The sequence below is a fragment of the Equus przewalskii genome, chromosome 1, assembly GCF_037783145.1.
Source record: "Equus przewalskii isolate Varuska chromosome 1, EquPr2, whole genome shotgun sequence".
In the NCBI taxonomy this organism is placed as follows: domain Eukaryota; kingdom Metazoa; phylum Chordata; class Mammalia; order Perissodactyla; family Equidae; genus Equus; species Equus przewalskii.
In genome coordinates this window covers 162,042,646-162,063,850 of record NC_091831.1, presented here as the reverse complement: position 1 = coordinate 162,063,850, position 21,205 = coordinate 162,042,646, and the positions used below count along the sequence as shown (strand labels likewise).

At 42.4% G+C, this 21,205-nt stretch overlaps 1 protein-coding gene across 2 annotated transcripts in view; it reads left to right on the top strand.

Moving 5' to 3' along the window:
• The window catches only part of LOC103543772 (granzyme B-like), a 40,114-nt gene that overhangs the window by 16,791 nt on the left and 2,118 nt on the right, over nucleotides 1-21,205 (top strand). The window contains exons 3-4 of one of the 2 annotated variants that reach the window (XM_070627983.1): nucleotides 8,158-8,372; nucleotides 14,713-20,164. The exons of the other annotated variant lie outside the window; for it this stretch is intronic. Of the exons in view, the coding sequence (XP_070484084.1) occupies nucleotides 20,110-20,164 (55 nt within the window). The 5' untranslated portion in view covers nucleotides 8,158-8,372; nucleotides 14,713-20,109. The remainder of the gene's footprint in view (nucleotides 1-8,157; nucleotides 8,373-14,712; nucleotides 20,165-21,205) is intronic. 2 annotated transcript variants of the gene reach the window in all.

The window sequence follows — 21,205 nt, the reverse complement described above, 5'->3', positions numbered from 1 at the left end:
GATGACTCACATACCTATGCCTAAAATTTAGCCTTCCTCTCTACCCATGTTTGCAGCAGCAGTGGCTCCTCCTGCCCATGGGTCCTGTCCCCACACAGCAGCTCTGACTGCCCATGGGTCCTGTCCCCATGCTATTCCACACTATTCTCTAAATAAAAGAACACTACTGCCAGATCTTGAGACTCCAAGAAATCTTCCTTTCGACTCCTCGGCTCACTGACCCCACATCAGCTTCTGCCTGGCCCCAGGAGGCATTTCCCTTCTAAACCACCTGGAAATTGTCGACGAAAATAATCCATAACCAATCTATAAATGAAAATTTGGGTGAGTTTATTCTGAGCTTAAATCTGAGGATTATAACCCAGGAGAGTCTTTCCCATAGGAACAGAGCACTCCAAAGAAGTAGGGGTATACAGGGTGGTTATATACCCTCAAAGAGTATGTTTCACATATGATTGAAATGTCCCTTTTACAGTAGTCATGAGGCTGCTCTGTCAGCACAGCGATTGATGGAAATGGCAGATAGGTCTGCTGTCTTAGTGAACGACGCGGGGTGGCAGGTGTGTTGCCTCAGGCTGGTCTGTCACAGATGAGTGCTGCAATCGGTTCCCAGCCTAAAGAAAGATGCTTAATCTTTAAGGAGACGCCAACGTTGGGAGGGAGAGAGAAGTTGCACCTTTATCTCAAGGGCCTTTGCTCTTGCCATAGGGAATCTCTAAAACAGATGTACAATGCATGCTCAATGGCCTCGTTTAGGCCCTTTTGGAAAGACAAGATCAGGCCGAATTAGGTTTACACAAAATGGCTTCCTCATGTACTCCAATATATCCTATTACTTGCCATTTTTGTTTTATCAAAATCATGCTGGAGACCCAATGAGAACTTGGGCTGTAAATCTTCAGGAAGGCTGTCCCTGGTCACAGCTTCTCAGAATCCGATTGTTTTTCCCTTTCCTCCATTTTCCTGCATTGTTGAGTACCAAGGCTCTCTTCTCTGTGGAGGGTAGAGTTAGTTCTGCTCACTGTTATGCTAAGGGACGGCCTGTGGGGCCCCAGATTAACAGGAGGAGAGTTTCTTACTTGAGTCTCCATATTTGTTGGACCCAGGGCCTTCACTTTTGTCCCTCTTCCCCCAAGAAATCACCTAAACGGAAGGCCCAATTGTTTACATGGCAAATACCTTCAGGGAAAAACCAGCTTGAGTTATCGTGACTTCTGCTTACCTTTCTGGGTTTCAGAATTAATATCCAAAATTTAACCTGACATTCCCTCGGTGTCTTGTCAGTATGTCAACGCTTTACAAAGGATGTTTCCCCCTGTTTTTCCTTTAAATTTTTTTCAGTCAGTTCATTGGTCCAAATAACCTGGCCTGCTATCACTAGAGATGGAAGTCAGGGTGTTACTTTTGTATTTATTCAACCATCCTTGATTCAGTTTATCTTGTGAAGGACACAATTAGAACTATTTCACCTCGTCACTGCCCTATCATTTTGCCAGTTAGTCTTTACCTCACAAAATCACAGAAAATAGTTCAATGATTACGTTTTAGTGGACTCTTGCCCTAGTCACATGTGAAAAGACAGTTTAATCTCAGTGTGCAATCTTCAAATTCATCACAGGTTGGTTTTCTTCTGAGGAAGTTTCCGCTAAAAAGCTAATCCAATCTGGTGTGCAAACTCTTCCTTTACTTTGGGATCCTATCCTCTCCTGAATTTCAAAAATTCCCTTTTCTGGATTTGGGGGAGTCTTGTACAACTTAGAAAAATCTATGGTTGTCCAAGGGGCTAACTCCACTTCAGATCACTGATGTTTGATGGTCAGGCCCTTGAGCAATGGAAAAGGGAAAGAGAAAGGCCTGAGAAAGCTGCTGAAGGGAGTGTTCTGACCCAGTAGATGTGAGACCAAGGTTGGAGCAGGAGAGGGGACGGAAATGTCCCCACCCACCCCTTGGTCCTCATGAGGAGGGGTTTAGCCTCTTGCTCCTCCCTATATATTGCTAGTACTTGATGGGAACACTGGCCCCATCTACCTGTGTAAAGGTGAGGTCCTAAAGATGAGAAACACAGTGATGAAATGGTACTGCACTGTGGTAATGACTATGGCAGGGCAAGAACCAGAGAGTAGTTAATGGGCCAGGATCCTGGATGTCTTCTCCATTCCTTAGCAAGTTTCCCAGCAGCAAGGAGAAACAGTTCAATAATTCAATGCCATTTGTTAAAATGTTTATATTATATTGATATCGAGTCAACACAAGGTTGACACAAGGGAAGCCACATTGTAGAAAAGAAACCATATTGTAACTTTGAATGATCTCTGATTAACTAGTCCAGGCGTACCCTATTTTGTGACCCCTCCCAGCTGCTTTAAGATGGTAACTTTGTTCTTTTGAGTTCCTTAGTAATATGATGAACCCCGGGCAGAGAGCCTATGCTGATAACCATCATCAATGACAACTGAAAAATCAGGGTATAGTGCCTTGTTCCATTCTCTAATGCATATCCAATAAATCAAAGGACTATCAGGAACTGGGACCAGATGTCTGCCCCACCTGGAGATCAGATGGAGGCACCACCCAGAGACCAGCCGTCTTCCCCACCTGGAGACCAACCCCCTATAACCAGCGTGTAGTCTGTGCTCTGTAGATGGTTCTTTTGGACATTAGTCCACCATCATTCCTCTTGCTATCAAGCTGTAACAAAGAAATCCTTTCTCTCCTAGCACTTTGCCTCCTGACTATGGGCATGTGTTGCAGCAAGCAACCTCCCTTGGCCAGTAACATTACGACACAATAATTCCACTACTGCGAATATATCCTGAAAACAGACTGTGAGACACACATACACTCACGTTCACAAATGCCTACAATAAACAACAAACTTTGAGCATAAAGATGCTCATCTCAATATTATTTAAATTTGTCAAAAATTAGAAGCAGCCTAAATAACAAAGTGGAAAGCATTAACTATAGTATATCCACATAATGCAGTATGATATAAACATAAATAAGAATTTTTGGAACCTTACAGAAAACCAGGCTCAAAACCTTAACTGACTATTTGCATCCTCTCACTCCCAAAAGAGAAAATTATTGAAACATCAAGTTAACATTTTAGCATATTGGACTGGCAACGATTTAAAAAAATGACAATACTCACTATGGGCATAGATGTGGAGAAACTGCCGTAGAAATTTCTTGATATTGAGTAGATAATTGGTACAATCCTTTTAGATAGCAATTTGATGACTGTGGGCTTTGTTTGTTCTTCTTTCTCTAATTTGGTTAGGTGTAGTTTAAGGTTGCTTATTTGTGACTTTTCTTGTTTCTTAAGATGTGTCTGTATTGCGATGAATTTTCCTCTTAATACAGCTTTTGCTGTATCCCATATGAGTTGGTATGGCATTTTATCCTTTTCATTTGTCTCCAGGTATTTTTTGATTTCTTCTTTAATTTCTTCAATGATCCATTGCTTGTTCAGTAGAGTATTGTTTAGTCTCCACATCCTTGTGCCTTTCTCAGCTTTTATCTTGTAATTAATTTCTAGCCTTACAGAATTATGATCAGAGAAGATGCTTGTTATTATTTCAATTTCTTTTAAATTTGTAGAGGCTTGCCTTGTTTCCCAACATATGTTCTATCCTTGAGAATGTTCCATGCGCAATTGTGGAGAATGTGTATTCTGCTGTTTTTGGATGAAGTGTTCTGTATATGTCTATTAAGTCTAATTGTTTTAGCTTTTCGTTTAGCTCCACTATTTCCTTTTTGATTTTCTGTCTTGGTGATCTGTCCACTGATGTGAGTGTGGTGTTGAGGTCCCCTACTATTATTGTGTTGTTTTTAACATCTTCCTTTAGGTCTGTTAATAGTTGCTTTATGAACTTTGGTGCTCCTGTGTTGGGTGCATAGATATTTATAAGCGTTATTTCTTCTTGATGAAGTGTCCCTTTGATCATTATATATTATCCCTCTGTGCCTCTCTTTACCTGCCTTATTTTGAAATGTGTTTCATCTGATATAAGTACTGCAACACCTGCTTTCTTTTGCTTGCTATTAGCTTGAAGTATTGTCTTCCACCCTTTCACTCTGAGCCTGTGTTTGTCCTTGGAGCTGAGGTGTGTTTCCTGGAGGCAACAAATTGTTGGATCTTGTTCTTTAATCCATTTTGCCACTCTGTGTCTTTTTATTGGAGATTCCAATCCATTTACATTGAGGGTGATTATTGATACATGTGGGCTTAATGCTGTCATTCTGTCACTCGTTATCTGGTTTTCCTGCCTTACCTGTGTTTCTCGTCCTGTGTGTTTTAGCCTACCCATTGACTTCTGCAATTTCTTATGCTGGGTTTCTTAGATTTTTCCTTATTTATGTTTTGTGGCTCTGTTCTGTTTTTTAGTTTAGTGGCTACCGTGAAATTTGTATTTTGAGTCTCATGTATAATATAGTCTATTCTCTGGTGGTCTCTTACTTACTTGGCCTAGACTGATTTAGTCCCTTTGCTCTTCCCCTCCTAAATTATTATTTTCATCTCTTATTCCAACTCGTGTTATGAGTTTGTAGTCAGAGTGATAAGATCGTCTTTACTTTGGTGGTTTCCTTACCTTTATCCTAATGCTATAGTTGAATATTTGCTATCCTATTCTGGTTCTATCAATCTGTCTCCCTACTCTGTGGTTTGTGACCCCTTTGTCCCTTTTTTCTTTTTTTCAGGTAAGAGAGCCTTCTTGAGGATTTCTTGTAATGGAAGACTTTTGGTTACAGATTCCCTTAACTTTTGTTTGTCTGGAAAAGATTTAATTTCTCCTTCATATCTGAAGGATATTTTTGCTGGATAGAGTATTCTTGGCTGAAGATTTTTATCTTGTAAAGTTTTAAATATATCACTCCAGTCTCTCCTAGCTTGTAAGGTTTCTGTAGAGACATTTGCTGAAAGTCTGATAGGAGTTCCTTTGTAGGTTATTATCTTCTGTCTTGCTGCCCTGAGTATTCTTTCTTTGTCTTTCATTTTTGCCATTTTTACTACTATATGCCTTGCAGTAGGTCCTTTTACATCGACAAATCTAGAAGATCTGAAAGCTTCCTCAACACACATTTCTCCCTCAATCCCTAGATTTGGGAAGTTCCCTTCTATAATTTAATTTAGGACACTTTCTGCTCCATTTTCATTTTCCAAGCCCTCCGGAATTCCGATGATACTTAAATTATTTCTCTTCATTGAATCCGCTATTTCTCTGATATTTTCCTCATTCTTTTTAATTCTTAGTTCTCTTTCTTCCTCTGTCTGGAGCCATTCAGCCTGTCTATCTCCGATTATGCTAATTTGCTCCTCTATGGTATCTACACGGGCATTCAGGGTATCGTTATTCTGTTTTATCTGATCCATTGTATTTTTCATCTCTAGTATTTCTGTTTGATTCTTCTTTATAGTTACAATCTGTTTTGTGAAGTAACTCCAGAACTCCCTGACTTGTTTCTCTATCTTTCCCTCTACCTCATTGAGTTTTTTGATGATAGCTACTCTGAACTCATTTTCACTTAGTTTACCTATTTCCAAGTCCTCAGGACTTAATTCTGTGCTTTTATTGTTTTCCCTCTTGTCTGGAGCTTTTATAAATTGCTAGATGGTAGAGGAGTGGTTTTTGCGGATGATGATAGTATTCGGTTGCAGTTACAGCCTGTTGCCAGTAGATGGGGGATGAAAGCCATGTGTTCAGAGCTCTCCGCCTTCAGGCAAGATGGCCGTGCCCAGCGCGGGTTGGGGAGGAGGGGCACTTTCTCTCGCCCACCGAACTGGATTCTGACCAGCTCTCATTCTCTGGTCAACCGGGGCCCTGGTTTGATGGGTCCTCATGCATGGAAGCTTTCCCCCATCAGCAGGTTTCCACTGCAGTGGCTGTGGGAGTCCTGGATGATCCCCGGTCACACGGCCCCTCCCCCACTCCTTCCCTCACCTGTGGCAGTGATCCCAGTCTCTAGGGGAGGGAGTGAAGTGATCTCTGGTCCCATTACAGCTCCTCCGAGGCCGGCTGCAGCCTCTCCGTCCTCTGTGGTCATGTTTCTGTAGTTTTCTGATGGTCTGGCATTAGGATTATTGGCTGAAATTCAGTTTTTCCAATGCTTTGTTGTGGTTTGGAGGGGAGAGAGTCCCGGGTCAGCTCACCCTGCCATTTTGCTCCACCCTCTCCCTAGATAGCAATTTGGTAATGTGTGCAGTAAGTCAAAAAAATGCTAGGCAGTATGCTCTATGACTTTGGTCTGAGTAGCACATTTTCAAGTCCCATGTCTGACCAGGCAAGGGAAACAAAAGAAAAAATGAAAAAATGGGACTACATCAAACTAAAAAGTTTCTGCACAGCAAAGGAAACCATCAACAAAACAAAAAGACAACCTAACAATTGGGAGAAGATATTTGCAAACCACATATCAGATAAGGGGTTAATATCCAAAATATACAAAGAACTCACACAGCTCAACAACAAGAAAACCAACAATCCAATTAGAAAATGGGCAAAAGATCTGAAGAGAGATTTCTCCAAAGAAGATATACTGATGGGCAACAGGCATATGAAAAGATGCTCAACATCATTAGCTATCAGGGAAATGCAAATCAAAACTACAATGAGGCATCACCTCACTCTGGTCAGAATGGCTATAATTAACAAGACAGGAAACAACAAATGTTGGAGAGGGTGTGGAGAGAAGGGAACCCTTGTTCACTGCTGATGGCAGTGCAAACTGGTACAGCCACTATGGAAAGCAGTTTGGAGTATCCTCAGAAAATTAAGGATAGATCTACCATATGATCCAGCTATTTCACTGCTGGGTATTCATCCAAAGAACTTGAAAACACAAAGGCATAAAGATACTTGCACCCCTATGTTCATTGTGGCATTATACACAATAGCCAAGACATGGAAGCAACCTAGGTGCCTCTGAAGGGATGAATAGATAAAGAAGATGTGGTATTTACACATGATGGACTACTACTCAGCCATAAGAAATGATGAAATCTGGCCATTTGTGACAACATGGATGGACCTTGAGGGTATTGTGCTGAGTGAAGTAAGTCAGAAGGAGAAAGTCCAAAACCATATGATCTCACTCATAAGTAGAAGACAAAAACGACAAAAAAAAAAAAAAAAAAAAACCACATAGCATTGGAGATTAGACTGGTGGTTACCATTGGGGAAGGAGAGACGGGGGAGGGCAAAAGGGGTGATTAGGGTCACATGTGAGGGGATGCACTATAATTAGTGTTCGGTTGGTGAACATGATGTAATGTATACAGAATTCGAAATATGATGTACATCCAAAAAAAATAAAAATTAAAAAAAGTAAATAAAAAAATAGAAAACAGAATTCATGGAATAATCTATTAAAAATGCAAGTATGCTTTGAACTAGCAAACCCAGTTTATGTACTTATTCTCAGAAAATGGGACAAGTACTTAAAGGTTGTTCATTGCAATGTGGTATATACTAGCAAAAAGTTTAAAAATGAGAGCAACCTTGAACTAAAGCAAAAAGAGCATCAGTAAGTAAATTGTTGTAAGTTCATATACCACATGCAAATGACAAAATAGAAGCAGCCATTGAAATGATGACTAGTATTTCCTGACAGCCATATATGACCATGTGATAGAAGCAGGTTACAAAATCTCATGTGTGGGAGAGCAATGTCACCAAGATGGCAACATAGGTCATTCCTGACTTTGCTCCCCCTCATGAGAAGAACAACCAACAACTATTCACGAAAATAACACCACTGAGAAAATCTTAGAACAGAGGACCGAGGCTGAAGCACCCCCTGCACTGCAGAGACCAAGACAAATCATGTTAGAAGGATGATGGATGTTAACTAAATCATTGTGTTGACTATTTCACAATATACGCAATTCAAGTCATTGTGTTGTATACTTTAAACGTACGCAGTGCTATATGTCAATTACACCTCAATAAAACAAGGGAAAATTCTTATGTGTAACATTATCCCTTTTTTATTTTATGAAGTATACATATTTCCATAGTAAAATACCTATTAAAATAGACAGGAAAATGTTGGTGGCGGTAGTAAGTAGGTGATGAATATTAGATAATGCTATTTTTTTCCTGCTAATTTGGCTTATTTGTATTTCCTTGAATTATATTTTTGTGTATTTTGAAGGTGAAAGAAGGGGCTGTGACCCAAGAAATGCAGTTCCTGAAGCTGGAAGAGGAAAGAAACAGATTCCCTGGGAAACTTATGTTGGATTTCTAGCCTCCAGAACTGTGAGGAAATACATTTCCACCCTTTAGAGACATCAAGTTGGTGAGAATGTGTTGCAGTGGCAATAGGAAAGTAATACAGAGCCTCAGAAAAAGCCGCCCCCACTGACAGCTGTAAGTATGGACAGGCACCCCCTCAGGACTCTCACCATGTGGCTACTGGGTATTAAACTACGCCTTTGTGTGAAGAAAATGGTGGCCATTTCTCCCAGGCTCTGCATCCCCAAGCCGGGGATTAGCCCCAGTGAGCCAAGTTCAAGCTCACACCTGTGTGACAGCACGGCCTGCGCAAAGCCAGGCAGCAGCTCCAGAGGTGCAGCCTCACAGAAGCTCAGTGGGCAGGGGCTAGGCCAGGGTCAAGCTGGGAGAACACTCGAGGCCAGGGCTGGACCCCAGTACTGCCCCTGATCTCCCACACAGACCCAAACAGAGACCACTCACCTCGGGGAGATGGGGAGAGCAGGACCACATGGAGCCCAGCACAGTCCTCCCTTCCTCTGCATACAGGAGGCTCTGGGGGCCCCTCCTGTGTAACAATGCTGCCCAGGGCATGGTCTCCTTTGGATGAAAAATGGAACCCTCGCAGGTCTTCACCAAGATCCCGAGCTTTCTGTCCTGGAGAAAGAGATCAAGGAGAGCCCCCTCTTTGACTGACCATTTTCTTGGGGAAGAGTGCAGACCTCCCTGCATGGAGGCTGCCATGACCTTAATAATTAGATGGAAATGACTGATTTCTCTTCTATTTGTTGAACAACAGTCACTGGGTACCAGCTGTGGGCAGGCTAGCCTCTGCTTACGTTTCTCCACAGTTTTCAGCATGTTCCTCTCTCACCTCCCACCACCTCCTCATAAACCCTTGCTGTGTTATGAGCCGGCTTGCTGCTTTTCCACACCTCTTCCTGGATGAGCTCCTCACATCCAGCCCCATGGCCCCTATGGGCTAGAATTGGCTCATAGACCATTCACTCAGAGCCTGTCTCTTTGTCACCTGTGGTAACCTGGCTTCTGCCCTCAGACTTTTGCTGCCCACCTGGGCTATAGCTGCCAGTCAAGTAAGGGAGGGAGTCTTTGCAGAGGGACTGATCAGCATTACTTTTGCCATCAATCAGCAAGCAAACGAATATCGAGCACCCGCTATGTGCCAGGCACTGGAGGCTCAGAAGTGAACGTGGCAGACACCAGTCCTACCCTCATGAAACTTACAGCCCAAAGGAATTTCATCAGAATTTCCCCAAGTCTCCTTTCTTGTCCAGGCTGGTCAGATTGCTCTGAATCTGCGGGGGAAATCCAAACAAGTGAAAATCATCTTGTCAGAGAATAACAACATCCATCTGTCTTACCACTTCCAGTTTTCATGTGCACTGTCACATTTGTCTCCTGAACAGCAGTGTTTGGGATTAGAAATGAAGTTTCCAGTCCTGTGGTCAGTGGAGCCCCACCTCTGGATGGAAGAGAGATACAAGGAGGAAAACACAACCACGACAGCCATTTCTTTATGGTTTACATCTAGGGTGCCCTATGGGTAAAAAGTTCAGTACAAACACTGACTTGGAAGACATACCCCAGTTCCTTATCTTCCTTAAATCACACCAGATCAGGGAGGCTCACGTGGTGCCAGAAAAATGGAGAACAGCCTCCAACCCACAGGCCACCATGGTTACTGCTCCTTAGCATTCAAGGTCACAGTGACCCTCAAAATTGGCCAGCTCTTAACTTGGAGGCCACATGTGTGATAAGAGCCTCTGTGTTGACACTGGTTCCCATGGGCCTGGTCAGTGGAGCTGGGCATGCAGGTCAGGAATCCCCTCCCAGATCTTGATGCTTATCTGGCTTTAGAGTTCAGTCCAGTCACAGCAGTAGATGAATATCCCCCAACCAAAACACACACACAGCAGACTCACTTTCACATGTGGTAAGATCTCCCTCTGGGTTCTCGTCACCCTGGCAGGTGTGCCTTCTCACATCTTATTGCCACAAGGACCTCTGCAGCAGAATATTTTAACGATCTTGGCCACTTTCATAACATGGGGAGAACAGTTGTGTTCACACAGCTTTGGTCTGAGGGCTGAAAATCCTCCTGAAGCAAAGATATTCCAAGATCATGCTCAGAAAGAGAAAAGGAAGGGAACAAAACAAAGAAAAATACACGACTATACACACACAAATATATATGATACACAAATATATATGAACACATACAGACATATATTTCAGTGTGTATCATATGTGAAATATGCATACATGTGTCTATGTACGTATGTGTAGATACAGGTATAGGTATGGAAATGTGATTTCAAAAAGCTACTTGGGCACATACATAACCCATTTGAGAGAGATTTCTATGGCTAACAATGTTTACAAAGCCTCTGCTATAGCCCGATGCTCTTATGTTAGAGGAGGACATGAGGCCCAGAAATTGATATGACTGAGCAGGAGCTCAGGGCTCTTAAGCTCCAGGTCAGGTCGTCCTCAACTGAGAGATAAAGGCTCAGAGCTGCAAAGTTTTAAGTGATCTTATGTCTACACCCAAGATAACCTCCCTGGCCCCTGAGGAATCTGTGTGCCAGCCTCGCTCCCAACAATTCCGTGGAGAGGAAGCTCCTGGGCCACCTGAGTGCCATTCTAAGAGAACTCTGATTGTCAGAACACTCTCCTTTGCTGAGCTAACATCTGCCCGCTGTGGCTTCAACCACCTCTTAGAGTGATATAAAAGAGAGTTTGCAGCTGGGCATGCATGCGTGCTGTGCATGTATGTGTGTGTACACATTTTCTGTAACGATGTGACCTTGAGCACATCATTTAATTTCTCTGGGTCTATTTCATTTTACAATGTGATTCCTGAGAATGCCCATGCAGAAAGTGGAGAATTCAGTGAGATCATATATATGAATCACATATGCCTGGGAACATAGTGAGGTGTCGATTCATAGTAATGCCCTTGGCCTTCTCTCTTCCCTGATTTCCCCCAAGCTGTATTGTGTTAAAAAGCAGAGACCAAATAAAGACCCATTTGAAGATAGCATGATGCACACCCCCTCCCCCACCCATCTTTTCCTACACATGTCTGCTGGGAGTTGGTTTACCAGTGGGGACCCTCTCTTTTGAGACACTCAGCAGGGCCCAGGGTGGCACCCTCTTGGGACAAGGCTTTCTGCCTCTTATCTGTTATATCCTCTATGGGGTCAACAAAAATGTCTAACTTCCCTGCCCCCGTGAGACTTCAGGAAAGATGAGATTTCTGGGAGGCAAGGGCCAAGCCAAAGACACAAGCCAATGCTAATTCCACTCATTCTGGTCCCCATCATCTCCTCAGGAGTTATCGAACGTCACTCATGACTAGGTATTTATGTGTAGGTATTTAAGATGCTCAGAGCTGCTCAGCCAAAGTCTTAACATTTCATCACCAGGGGGCCAGAAAGCTGACTCCTAAAACCCTCAGTGGTGGAGTTCAATGCCTTCATGAATTAAGTGTGGTCCAGTAACAGGTCCATCCTCCATTTTCCAACACTTAGGAACCTGAGACAAGGCAACATTAAAAATGTTTAGAGTGTTGCAATCATATGCTGGAGGTTCTGGCAAATTCAGCCAGAGAGAGGACAGAGAGAATAATAGTCTTTGGTATCTCAGTAAATTATCCTGAAGCAGGTTGAAGGGTAAAATGCTCTCAGTGGCCCAGCAGGTTTCTACAATTCCTGATTTCTCATGTGCAGCCTTTGAAGGGCAGGCTAGAATGGTCCAGATCTTCTGCTTTGTCCACATGTGGTTCCAGTGCTACTTCCTAGTACTTGGTCAGAAATAGAAGTTTAATAGCAGTGGGGGGCGGGGGCCCTACTAATAGCAAATGTCATGTCAAGACTGGAGGATAGATAGGAGACATGACACAAGAATTCTTAGGTGTGAATTATATTCTGCAAATATAACACTTCCTTATATCTTGAGACAGAAAGAAAGACAAAGACCCACCAATTTTGCACGCATATACTAGAGGTTCTCGTAAATGATTCAGCAGCACCCCACTTATCTACCCCAAACCAAACCATTTGCCACATCCCGTAACGACACAGTAAGAAAGCACACAGCACTAGCCCCTGAGTGAGATGGGAGAAGAAAGAACTTATTTACTCCAGAAGGTTAAGGTGTGACCTTTAGGCCCTGTGGGAATGAATGCTTTGGGGAAAGGAAATGGCCTAGGTGGGCTAAATTACTGGGGAGTTAAAGACTCTCAGGTAGAGATTTGGGGGAGAGGAGTCTTGAGTGTGATCCAAGGTCACATCAAAACTGACATCACAACCCAGAACATCACTCCCTTCCAACCTGCTCCCACCCAGAAGTGCGGTCAACACCTGCCCCCAGTGGGGAGGAGGTGGGCACACTGTTCTCACCCAAGCCCACTTCTCCTCCCCCTTCCTCTATAGTCCTCTGTCTACGCTCACCCCAGACATTGACCCACACCAGAGCTTTACTGAATTATCCCCAAGCCAACATTCACACGATGCTCTTTGTTGGAGGCTAGGCAATGATTAGAGTGGGCAACAAGGAGAAATTAAAGGGTGTTCTAGTGGTTACCAAAACTCTGGGAATCTCATAAATTTATATCTGTCTTATAGACATTTTTCTCTCCCCAATCCTGCCCTCTCTCCCTTATCCTTACCACTACAGAGGCAAAACGGAAGTACAATCTTCCTCACTCCCACACATAGCCTAGGTTCTCCTTCACTGACACGTCTTTCCCTGAAAACTGTTTTTGATGCCCTGGAAACACCCCAGAAATTCTAAATATCATCCCAGCTTCCTAATAGGAATGTAGAGACAACTCCTACCTGAGGCAGGAATCTATTCTCAAGAGCATGGCTGAGTCTCATGGTCAAATGAAATCACCTCGGGCCCTTTATGCTTGTAGGTTCAGATTTCAGGCTGAACTTAAGAGAATGATCAGACTCAAGGAAAGTGGTTTATAGCAGCAGACTCAAATGCCATGTACGAGTACAGGAATGTCATGTCATTGTGCCATTGTCATTGCTGCAAGGAATGGCCCTGACCACATCCAATAAGTACCAGATGTGATTCGGTAAGAGGCTAAGGCCCAAGGGGATTGCCCCTCATGGGCCAAGCATGACATTCTCTTACACGTCAGGGAAGAAAATAAGGAGAATGAAGAATAAAAGCAAAGGGATTGTGTGATGTCAAGGACATTTTCCATCACAATATGATGGAATTTCCATCACAGTATGGTCAACACTGAGGAACCTTTCTTTTCTAAGAGAACTAGAGTCACATATTAAAGATAGAGATAGAAACTTTTACTCCTCAGCACCTGCTTAAATTTCCCCCTGATTCCTTGAACACTGTATGATACGGTTAAGCTTGTAGAGGTGTGGAGAAGATCCCAGACTTTGGAATCAGATCCCTGCATTCTCATCCCAAGTCCCCCTCCATTCTCATGAGCTGAGTCATGTGGAACAAGTCCCTTAGCTCTTCAGGGTCTTAGCTTTCTCATTTGTGAAATGGAAGAAACATCGGTAGGAACTCAGATGGTGGGGCGAGGATCAGTGGTTGGTGATCAATAAATATTAGCCGATATTATGACATTGGATATTATTGTCTCATTTGTTCAACAAAATGAAGAATCATATCTTCTTTTCTAGATATATTTTTATTATAAACTTTCACTTCAACACAGCTTCTTAAAATTACAAGTCATAAATGCTTTTCACCATCTTTTAGTCTTTCTCTATTTGGTCAAATCTGAGAAGAAATTTAGTCTCTCCACTGAGGCTTCTTCCAAGTGGGATTCTTTCTAGGAAGGCGCCTGTACTATACACTTTTCCACATGTCTGCCTCCTCACTGAGCTTTCCACTCCCTTAAATTTGTATTACAACTTCTGGATTTGTGAGGATGTTCTTCCATGACCTTGGCCATTTGACTAGCCATTGAGGTTAAAAGAAAATTTTCCTTGAATTTCCCACTCCCTCCATTCTTAGGCTTATCAGTCTATGCTGTAAAGGTGGTTAAGTTCAGCGCCCTAGCCTCACTGTTAAACAACCAACCCAAGTTGGGTGAGGGCCAGGAATGAGGGTGGTGGGAAAGGGCAGGGCCTGAGACTCAGGGGTTTCATGTCCTCCTCTAACCTCTCCTTCCTATATGAGGAGCTGGTGTTTTCCAAATATACTAAAGCATGGGAGTGATTAATGAAATTATGGGACCTCTAGCAATTCCGAGGAGAGTCATGTTGGGCTGGAGTGGACATAAAGCCCTGAATTTTCTAGCTTCCAGTCAGCAGAATGACCACCAGTCACCCCAGAAACAGAGCAAATAAAGTTGCCATAGTGTTGTGCTGTGTTGACCCGGTCATGCCTTGTCTTATCAAGGGACTGACTTGTTACTTGAGACTTCAAACACCACCAAAGCCATGAACTGTATTCTGAAATATTTCTCTGCTTCTTGTCTTGACAGAGATTGAAGCAGTTTTCTCAGACACAACTAGATAGAGATAAGGTAACAGAGACTCCAGTGACCACACAAACAAGGAATATAGTCCTTGTAAAAAAGTTTGGAAAAGTCACTAAACAAATGGATAACTGTACCACTCTACAAGAAATATGCCCATCCCTTGGGCAGAGGGACAGCATTATTTCCAGAGCTACCACATTACAATATGCAAAATTCCCACTTTTCATTGGAAAATTGCAGGCACAAAGAAACAAAAAAAATATGATCCATTCACAGGGGGAAAAATAAATTGACAGAAAACATTTTGAAGAAGCACAGACATTGTTCATATAAGACAAAATGTAAATTGGCTGACTTTAAAATATTCAAAGAACTAAAGGAAAATATGAAAGGAACTCTGGAAATCAAGAACAATGTATGAAAAAGTAGATAATATCCATAGATAAACAGAAATTATAATTTAGAAGCTAAAAAGTACAACAGCTGTCATGAAAATTCCACAAGAGAGATTCAACAATAGATTGACCAGGCAGAAGAAAGAATCAATGAACTTTCAGGGCAAAGAAAAGAATCCAGTCTGAGGAGCAGAAAGAAAAAAGAATGAAGAAAATGAACAGAGCCTAAGGGACCCGTGGGAAACTATCAAGAATACTAACAGATGCATTATGGGAGTCCCAGAAGGAGAAAAAGGAAAGGATCAGAAAAAAATATGTGAAGAAATAATGGCCCAAAACTTCCTAAATCTGGTGAAACATAGGAATATGCAAATCCAGGAAGCTCAACAAATTTCAAGGAGGACAAACTCAGAGATCGACACTGAGATACACTATAATCAAACTGTCAAATGACAAGATAAAGAGTAAATACAGAAAGTAGCAAGAAGAAGTGACTTATCATGGACATATGATTCAAAGTAAGATTGTCAATTTCTCATCAGAAATCACTCAGGGCAGGATGCAGTGTGATGATATAGTTAAAGTACTGAAAGGAAAAAAAAGCCTGTTAACCAAGAATTCTATATCTGGTGAAATTGCCCTGCAAAAAAATGGAGAAATACAGATATCCCCAGATAAACTAAAGCTAAGGGAATTCATCATTAGTAGACCTGCCCTACAAGAGATGCTAACAGGAGTCCTTCAGGCTGAAACAAGGGCATTAGATGGCAACTTGAATCCAAATGAAGAAAAAAGATCTCTGGTAAAAAGAACTACAAAGATAAATATAAAAGCTAGTATTAGTCTACTCTGGGTTTGTAACTCTTCTTTTTGTTTCCTATATGATTTAAAATACATAAATGCATAATAATAAATAATTATCAAATAAGAAATGCATCAACCAATAATTGTAAAACTTATGGGTACACATGTATAAAGATATCAATATGACATTAACAACATAAAGGGGAGTAGACCTGAACAGGAGATCAGAAATGAATTAAAAAATGTGTAGGGTAGATCATCAGTTGTGTTTCTATATACCAGCCATGAACAATCCAAAAAGGAAAATAAGAAAACAATTCCTTTACAATAGCATCTAAAAGAACAAAAATCCTAGGACTAAATTTAACCAAGGAGGTGAACAAATCGTATGTTGAAAACTACAAAACGTTGCTGAAAAAAATTGAAGAAGGACTAATTCAACAGAAAGACATCGCATGTTCATGGATTGGAAGACATATAGTGCTAAGGTGGCAATAATCTTCAAAGCCACCTACAGAGTCAATGCCATCTCTATCAAAACTCCAAAGGCCATTTTTGCTGAACTGGAAAAGCCAATTCTAAAATTCATATGGAATTGCAAGGGGCCCCAAATAGCCAAAACAATATTGAAAAAGGAAAACAAAGTTAGAGGACTCATACTTTTTGGTTTCAAAACTTACTACAAAGCTGGAGCCAGCCCAGTGGCACAGTGGTTAAGTTTGCTTGTTCTGCTTCTGTGGCCTGGGGTTTACCGGTTCAGATCCCAGGTGCGGATGCCTACACCACTTGTCACGCCATGATGTGGTAGGCATCCCATGTATAAAGTAGAGGAAGATGGGCATGGATGTTAGCTCAGGGCCAGTCTTCCTCAGCAAAAAGGGGGAGGATTGGCAGCGGATGTTAGCTCAGGGCTAATCTTCCTCAAAAAAACAATCTTACTACAAAGTGACAGAAATCGAAAACACTGTGGTACTGCATAAGGATAGACATTTAGACCAATAGACTATAATTGAGAACGCAGAAATAAATCTGAACATCTATGGCCAATTCATTTTTGACAAGGGTGCCAAGACCATTCAGTGGGGAAAGAATACTATTTTCAATAAATGGCGCTGGTACAACCTGATAACTACATGAAAAGAATGTTGTTGGATCCCTACCTAACTCCATACACAATAATTAATTCAAAATGGATCAACAGCCTAAATGCAAGAGCTTAAACCATAAAACTCTTAGAAGAAAACATAGAGAAAATCTTCATGACCTCTGATTTGGCACTAGATTCTTAGATTTGACACCAAAAACACAAGCAACAAAAGATAAACTAGACAAATTGGATTTCATAAAAATTAAAAAGTTTTGTGTACTAAAGATAGTATCACTAAAGTGAAAAGACAATCTACAGAATGGGAGGAAATGTTTACAAATCATGTATCTCATAAAGGTTGAGTATCCAGAATATATAAAGAACTCTTACATCTCAACAACAAAAAGACAAAGAACTCAATTAAGAAACGGGCAAAGGACTTGAACTGGCATTTTCCCAAGATATACAAATGACCAACAAACAGAGGAAAAGATACAAACATCAGTAGTTATTAAGGAAATGTAAATCAAAACCACAGTGAAATATCACTTCATAACAATTTGAATGGCTATAATCAAAAAGAAAGAAAGAAAAATACGTGTTGGCGAAGATGTGGACAAATGGGAAGCCTTGTACATTGCTGGTTGGAATGTAAAATGGTGCAACCACTGAGGTAAAAACTTTGATGGCTCCTCAAAAATGTAAACATAGGATTACCATATGATCTAGAAATTCCGCTCCTAGGTATGTATCCAAGAGAAATGAAAACATATGATCCACACAGTAATGTCTACACAAATATTTACAGCAGAATTAGACATAATAGCCAAAAGGTGGGAAAAACCCAAATGTCTACCTACAGATGAATGGATAAATTGTAGTATATGTGTACAAAGGAGTACTATTTACCTTTAAAAAAAATGAATACTGATACATGCCACAGCTTGGATGGACCACAAGATCATTATGCTAAGTGAAAGAAGCCAGATACAACAGGTCAAATACCGCTTGATTCCTTTTATATGAAGTATCCAGAATGCGAAAATCCATAGAGATGGAAAGAAGATTATAGGCTGCCAGGGGGCGGGGCCAGGGGTGGGAGAGGGAGGAGGGAAAGTGATTCGGTACTCACTGTGCTGTGGAGCCACAGCTTACCGGGTACGGTTGGTTGTTCTTCTGGGTGATGAAAAAGTTTCAAAAGTAGGGAGAGGTGGTAGTTGCACAATATTTTGAATGCACTAAATGCCACTGAGTTGTACTTTAAAATACTTAACTGTGTGTTATGTGAATTTCACCTCAATTTTTAATAAAGGGTCATAGAGTTATGTTTAGCATAACTCCCTTTGAATTTTAAAATATGCAGATATACAAGAGAGGAAAAATGTTAGATCATACTTCAAGTCATTGAAGATGATTATCAATGAGTGATGGGAAATCAGGTAATTTTAATTGTTTCCTCTTCACTTAACTCATTTTTAAAATTTTCCAACATGTTAGGAAATAGTTGCATGTTGAATTCTTTAGTATCTGGGAAAGAAATACTATAGTGATACTGACTACCAGATTTTTAAGAGCATGAGGAAGATGCTTAAATTGTAGAGTTAAATGAGGACAAAAGAAAACTGTACTGTGTATATAATATGATCCCAAGTATTTAAAAACGCACTGCTCATAGTAACAGGCTGTCTGCTGGTGAGAGGAAAAGGAGTGGCATTGTTCCTTTCTAGTCTCCAAATTTTCTTATCGAACATTTATCACCACTATAATCAGAAGGTGATTTCATTCTTAAAATGTCTACTACTGGGTAAGCTAGGTGCAAAAAGGTAGAGGTTTGATAAATGTGCTTGGTTTGATGAGGAGAATATTTACACCGGAATCAAGGTATTTTGATACAGAATATTCTTCGTAGAAAAATTGTGAAGTACAGAAAACGTAAAGAGGGAAATTAAATCACCAGGCCGTAAGCGCTCAGATATGCTTAGTTGTTCTCTAAACAGGATTGGGCTTGGGCTGTTAGAAACAACAGTCCTTCACTTCCATCATAGCGAGATCATCAGCAGAGTTTGTTGAGCGAATGTGAGTCTATGATGTGCCAGGCCGGCTCCATCAGAAGTGTGGCTCTCTAGATGGAGAACACAGAATATTGAAAGGATAATTACTGGTCTTTGGTTGCCTGGTAAGCTTTCTCACTTCACACGGTATTGGCAATTTAGTCATCTGAACTTCCTTTGGGGACTCAGCCCTTTCCCAGTCTTAGTCCATGTGGTTTGGGTGGGACTGACTCCAGCCTACCCAAAGGAAACTGACCTAGGATTGAGTCAATTAGTGGGTTCAATTCCTAGGGTCATAATGATTTGTTAATTTAGGCCAATAAATGTCAAGTGCAGGACTTTTGTTAAAAATATGGACAAGAGAGATGGACTCTATCACTCTGAGCATTTGTAACTTAAAAAGAGATGTTAAAAATCCCCTAGGAAGGAAGCTGTGCTGATGCATGGGTTGCTACATGGATTTGGTAGATGGTGGCCATGCTTTCTTCTCATCTTCTGCATCCCTCTGCTATGGCCCTTCCCATACTGTGCTCTGGTCACTGATGTTTCTGTCTCCTCCACCAGACAGACGGCTCTCTAAGGGAAGGAGACACACCTCCAATGTGTTTGGTCATGGCACAGAGAAGGGCCCAAAAACACATCTGCTAAACAAATCATCCTGATAGACTTAGCAACTTGGAAATGAGGCACTGCTGGTTCTATCAGTGGAGACTCAGGTTTCTGGGGCTCCAATACCTCTACTTGTCGATACCACAGCCCACAGTCTCCACTTTGTACCCTTGGGTTCCTGCTCTAGGCTGGAACAGGTGATCCGCCCTGAGTCATCCACTGTGGGTTCTCATGTGGTCATTGCATGATTCTCACACAACCAGCCAGAGGACATCATCAGGCAGAAGGAGTGGGGGCGGGGAAGCTCTCATAGAAAGCCGTCTCTGATGAAGCACCACACAACCACAGGGGGACTTGAGGTCACTGAGCCCACGTGTACCTCCTTCCTCTCCTGGGGGCTAAAACAGAGCAAGGAAGCAGCAGCCTCCCCAACCTCAGCAACCTTCCTGGAAAGATGCAGCCTCTCCTGCTCCTGCTGGCCTTTTTACTGTCCCCTGGGACAGAGGCAGGTGAGTGACCATCCCCTCCCTCAGATGCCCAACCCCTCCCCCCAAACACAGTGGGTACAGATCTCCTGCCCCTTCTGCATATCCCTGATCCATCCATCCACCAGCAACATTCTGAATCTCAGCTCCCCTCGCACCTCAGAATCCCAAGTATGACGCTGGATAAGCTACCAGCAGGAACCGCAGGGCAGAAGGCTGTTCTCAAGAACAGCCAGTGGGTGCTATTCCTACCCTAGGCCCTACGTTTGCCATCTGCAAAGTGGAACTTAACTGGAAGTGCATGGCAGAGGGAGGGAAACTGGAAAAGAGAAAATAATCAATTCCCCTGCACAGGGCAGAGTGGGCCTGGCTTCCAGGTCTGGGATGACACAGATGCTCCCCTCAGCGTCTGCTTAGGAGAGAAGTCTGAGCTCTGCAGACCCCGGAGTTGGTGGGACTACTGACCCCAGAGGACTGCTGGTGCCTTGCTCAGTCCCAAGGCCCCTCAGTCCCTTCTCCAACTCTGCTTTTCTTCCCAGGCCTTTAGCAGCTCCCTTCTTTCCAGGATGGAGCCACTGTTTGCAGACCTGAACTTCTCTGCTTTCCAGAATCCCACAAGCACTGGCCCTACAAACTCTCCTTCAGGCCCATTGGTGGCCATTCCTTCATGCAGACAACAAACAGATTTTGGGCACCCACTATGTGTCAGGCCATGGGAAACAGGCTATGACAACATCTAGATCCCTAAAGTTAAGTCCTGGCTGCTGGAAAGCAGCATCATCCCAGACATCACGGGACAACAGGGCCTTAGAAACGCTCTTGAAACAAAGCAAAGTCAGGAGAGGAATTCTCAGGAGCCCCTAGGACTTTGCTGTCCCTAAGACGCAGAAGCTCACCTCCAATTATCTGTGGAGGACACATTCACAGGCCAGCCTGCTCCTCTTCCTTTTTCTAGAGGGAAAGCCCCACCCCAGCCCCTCTCAACTCCAGGCCATCTCGGGCTCCCAGATGCCCAGCAATCCTGAGCCATCAAGGTGACACATGCCTAGTGGACTCGCTGGGTGC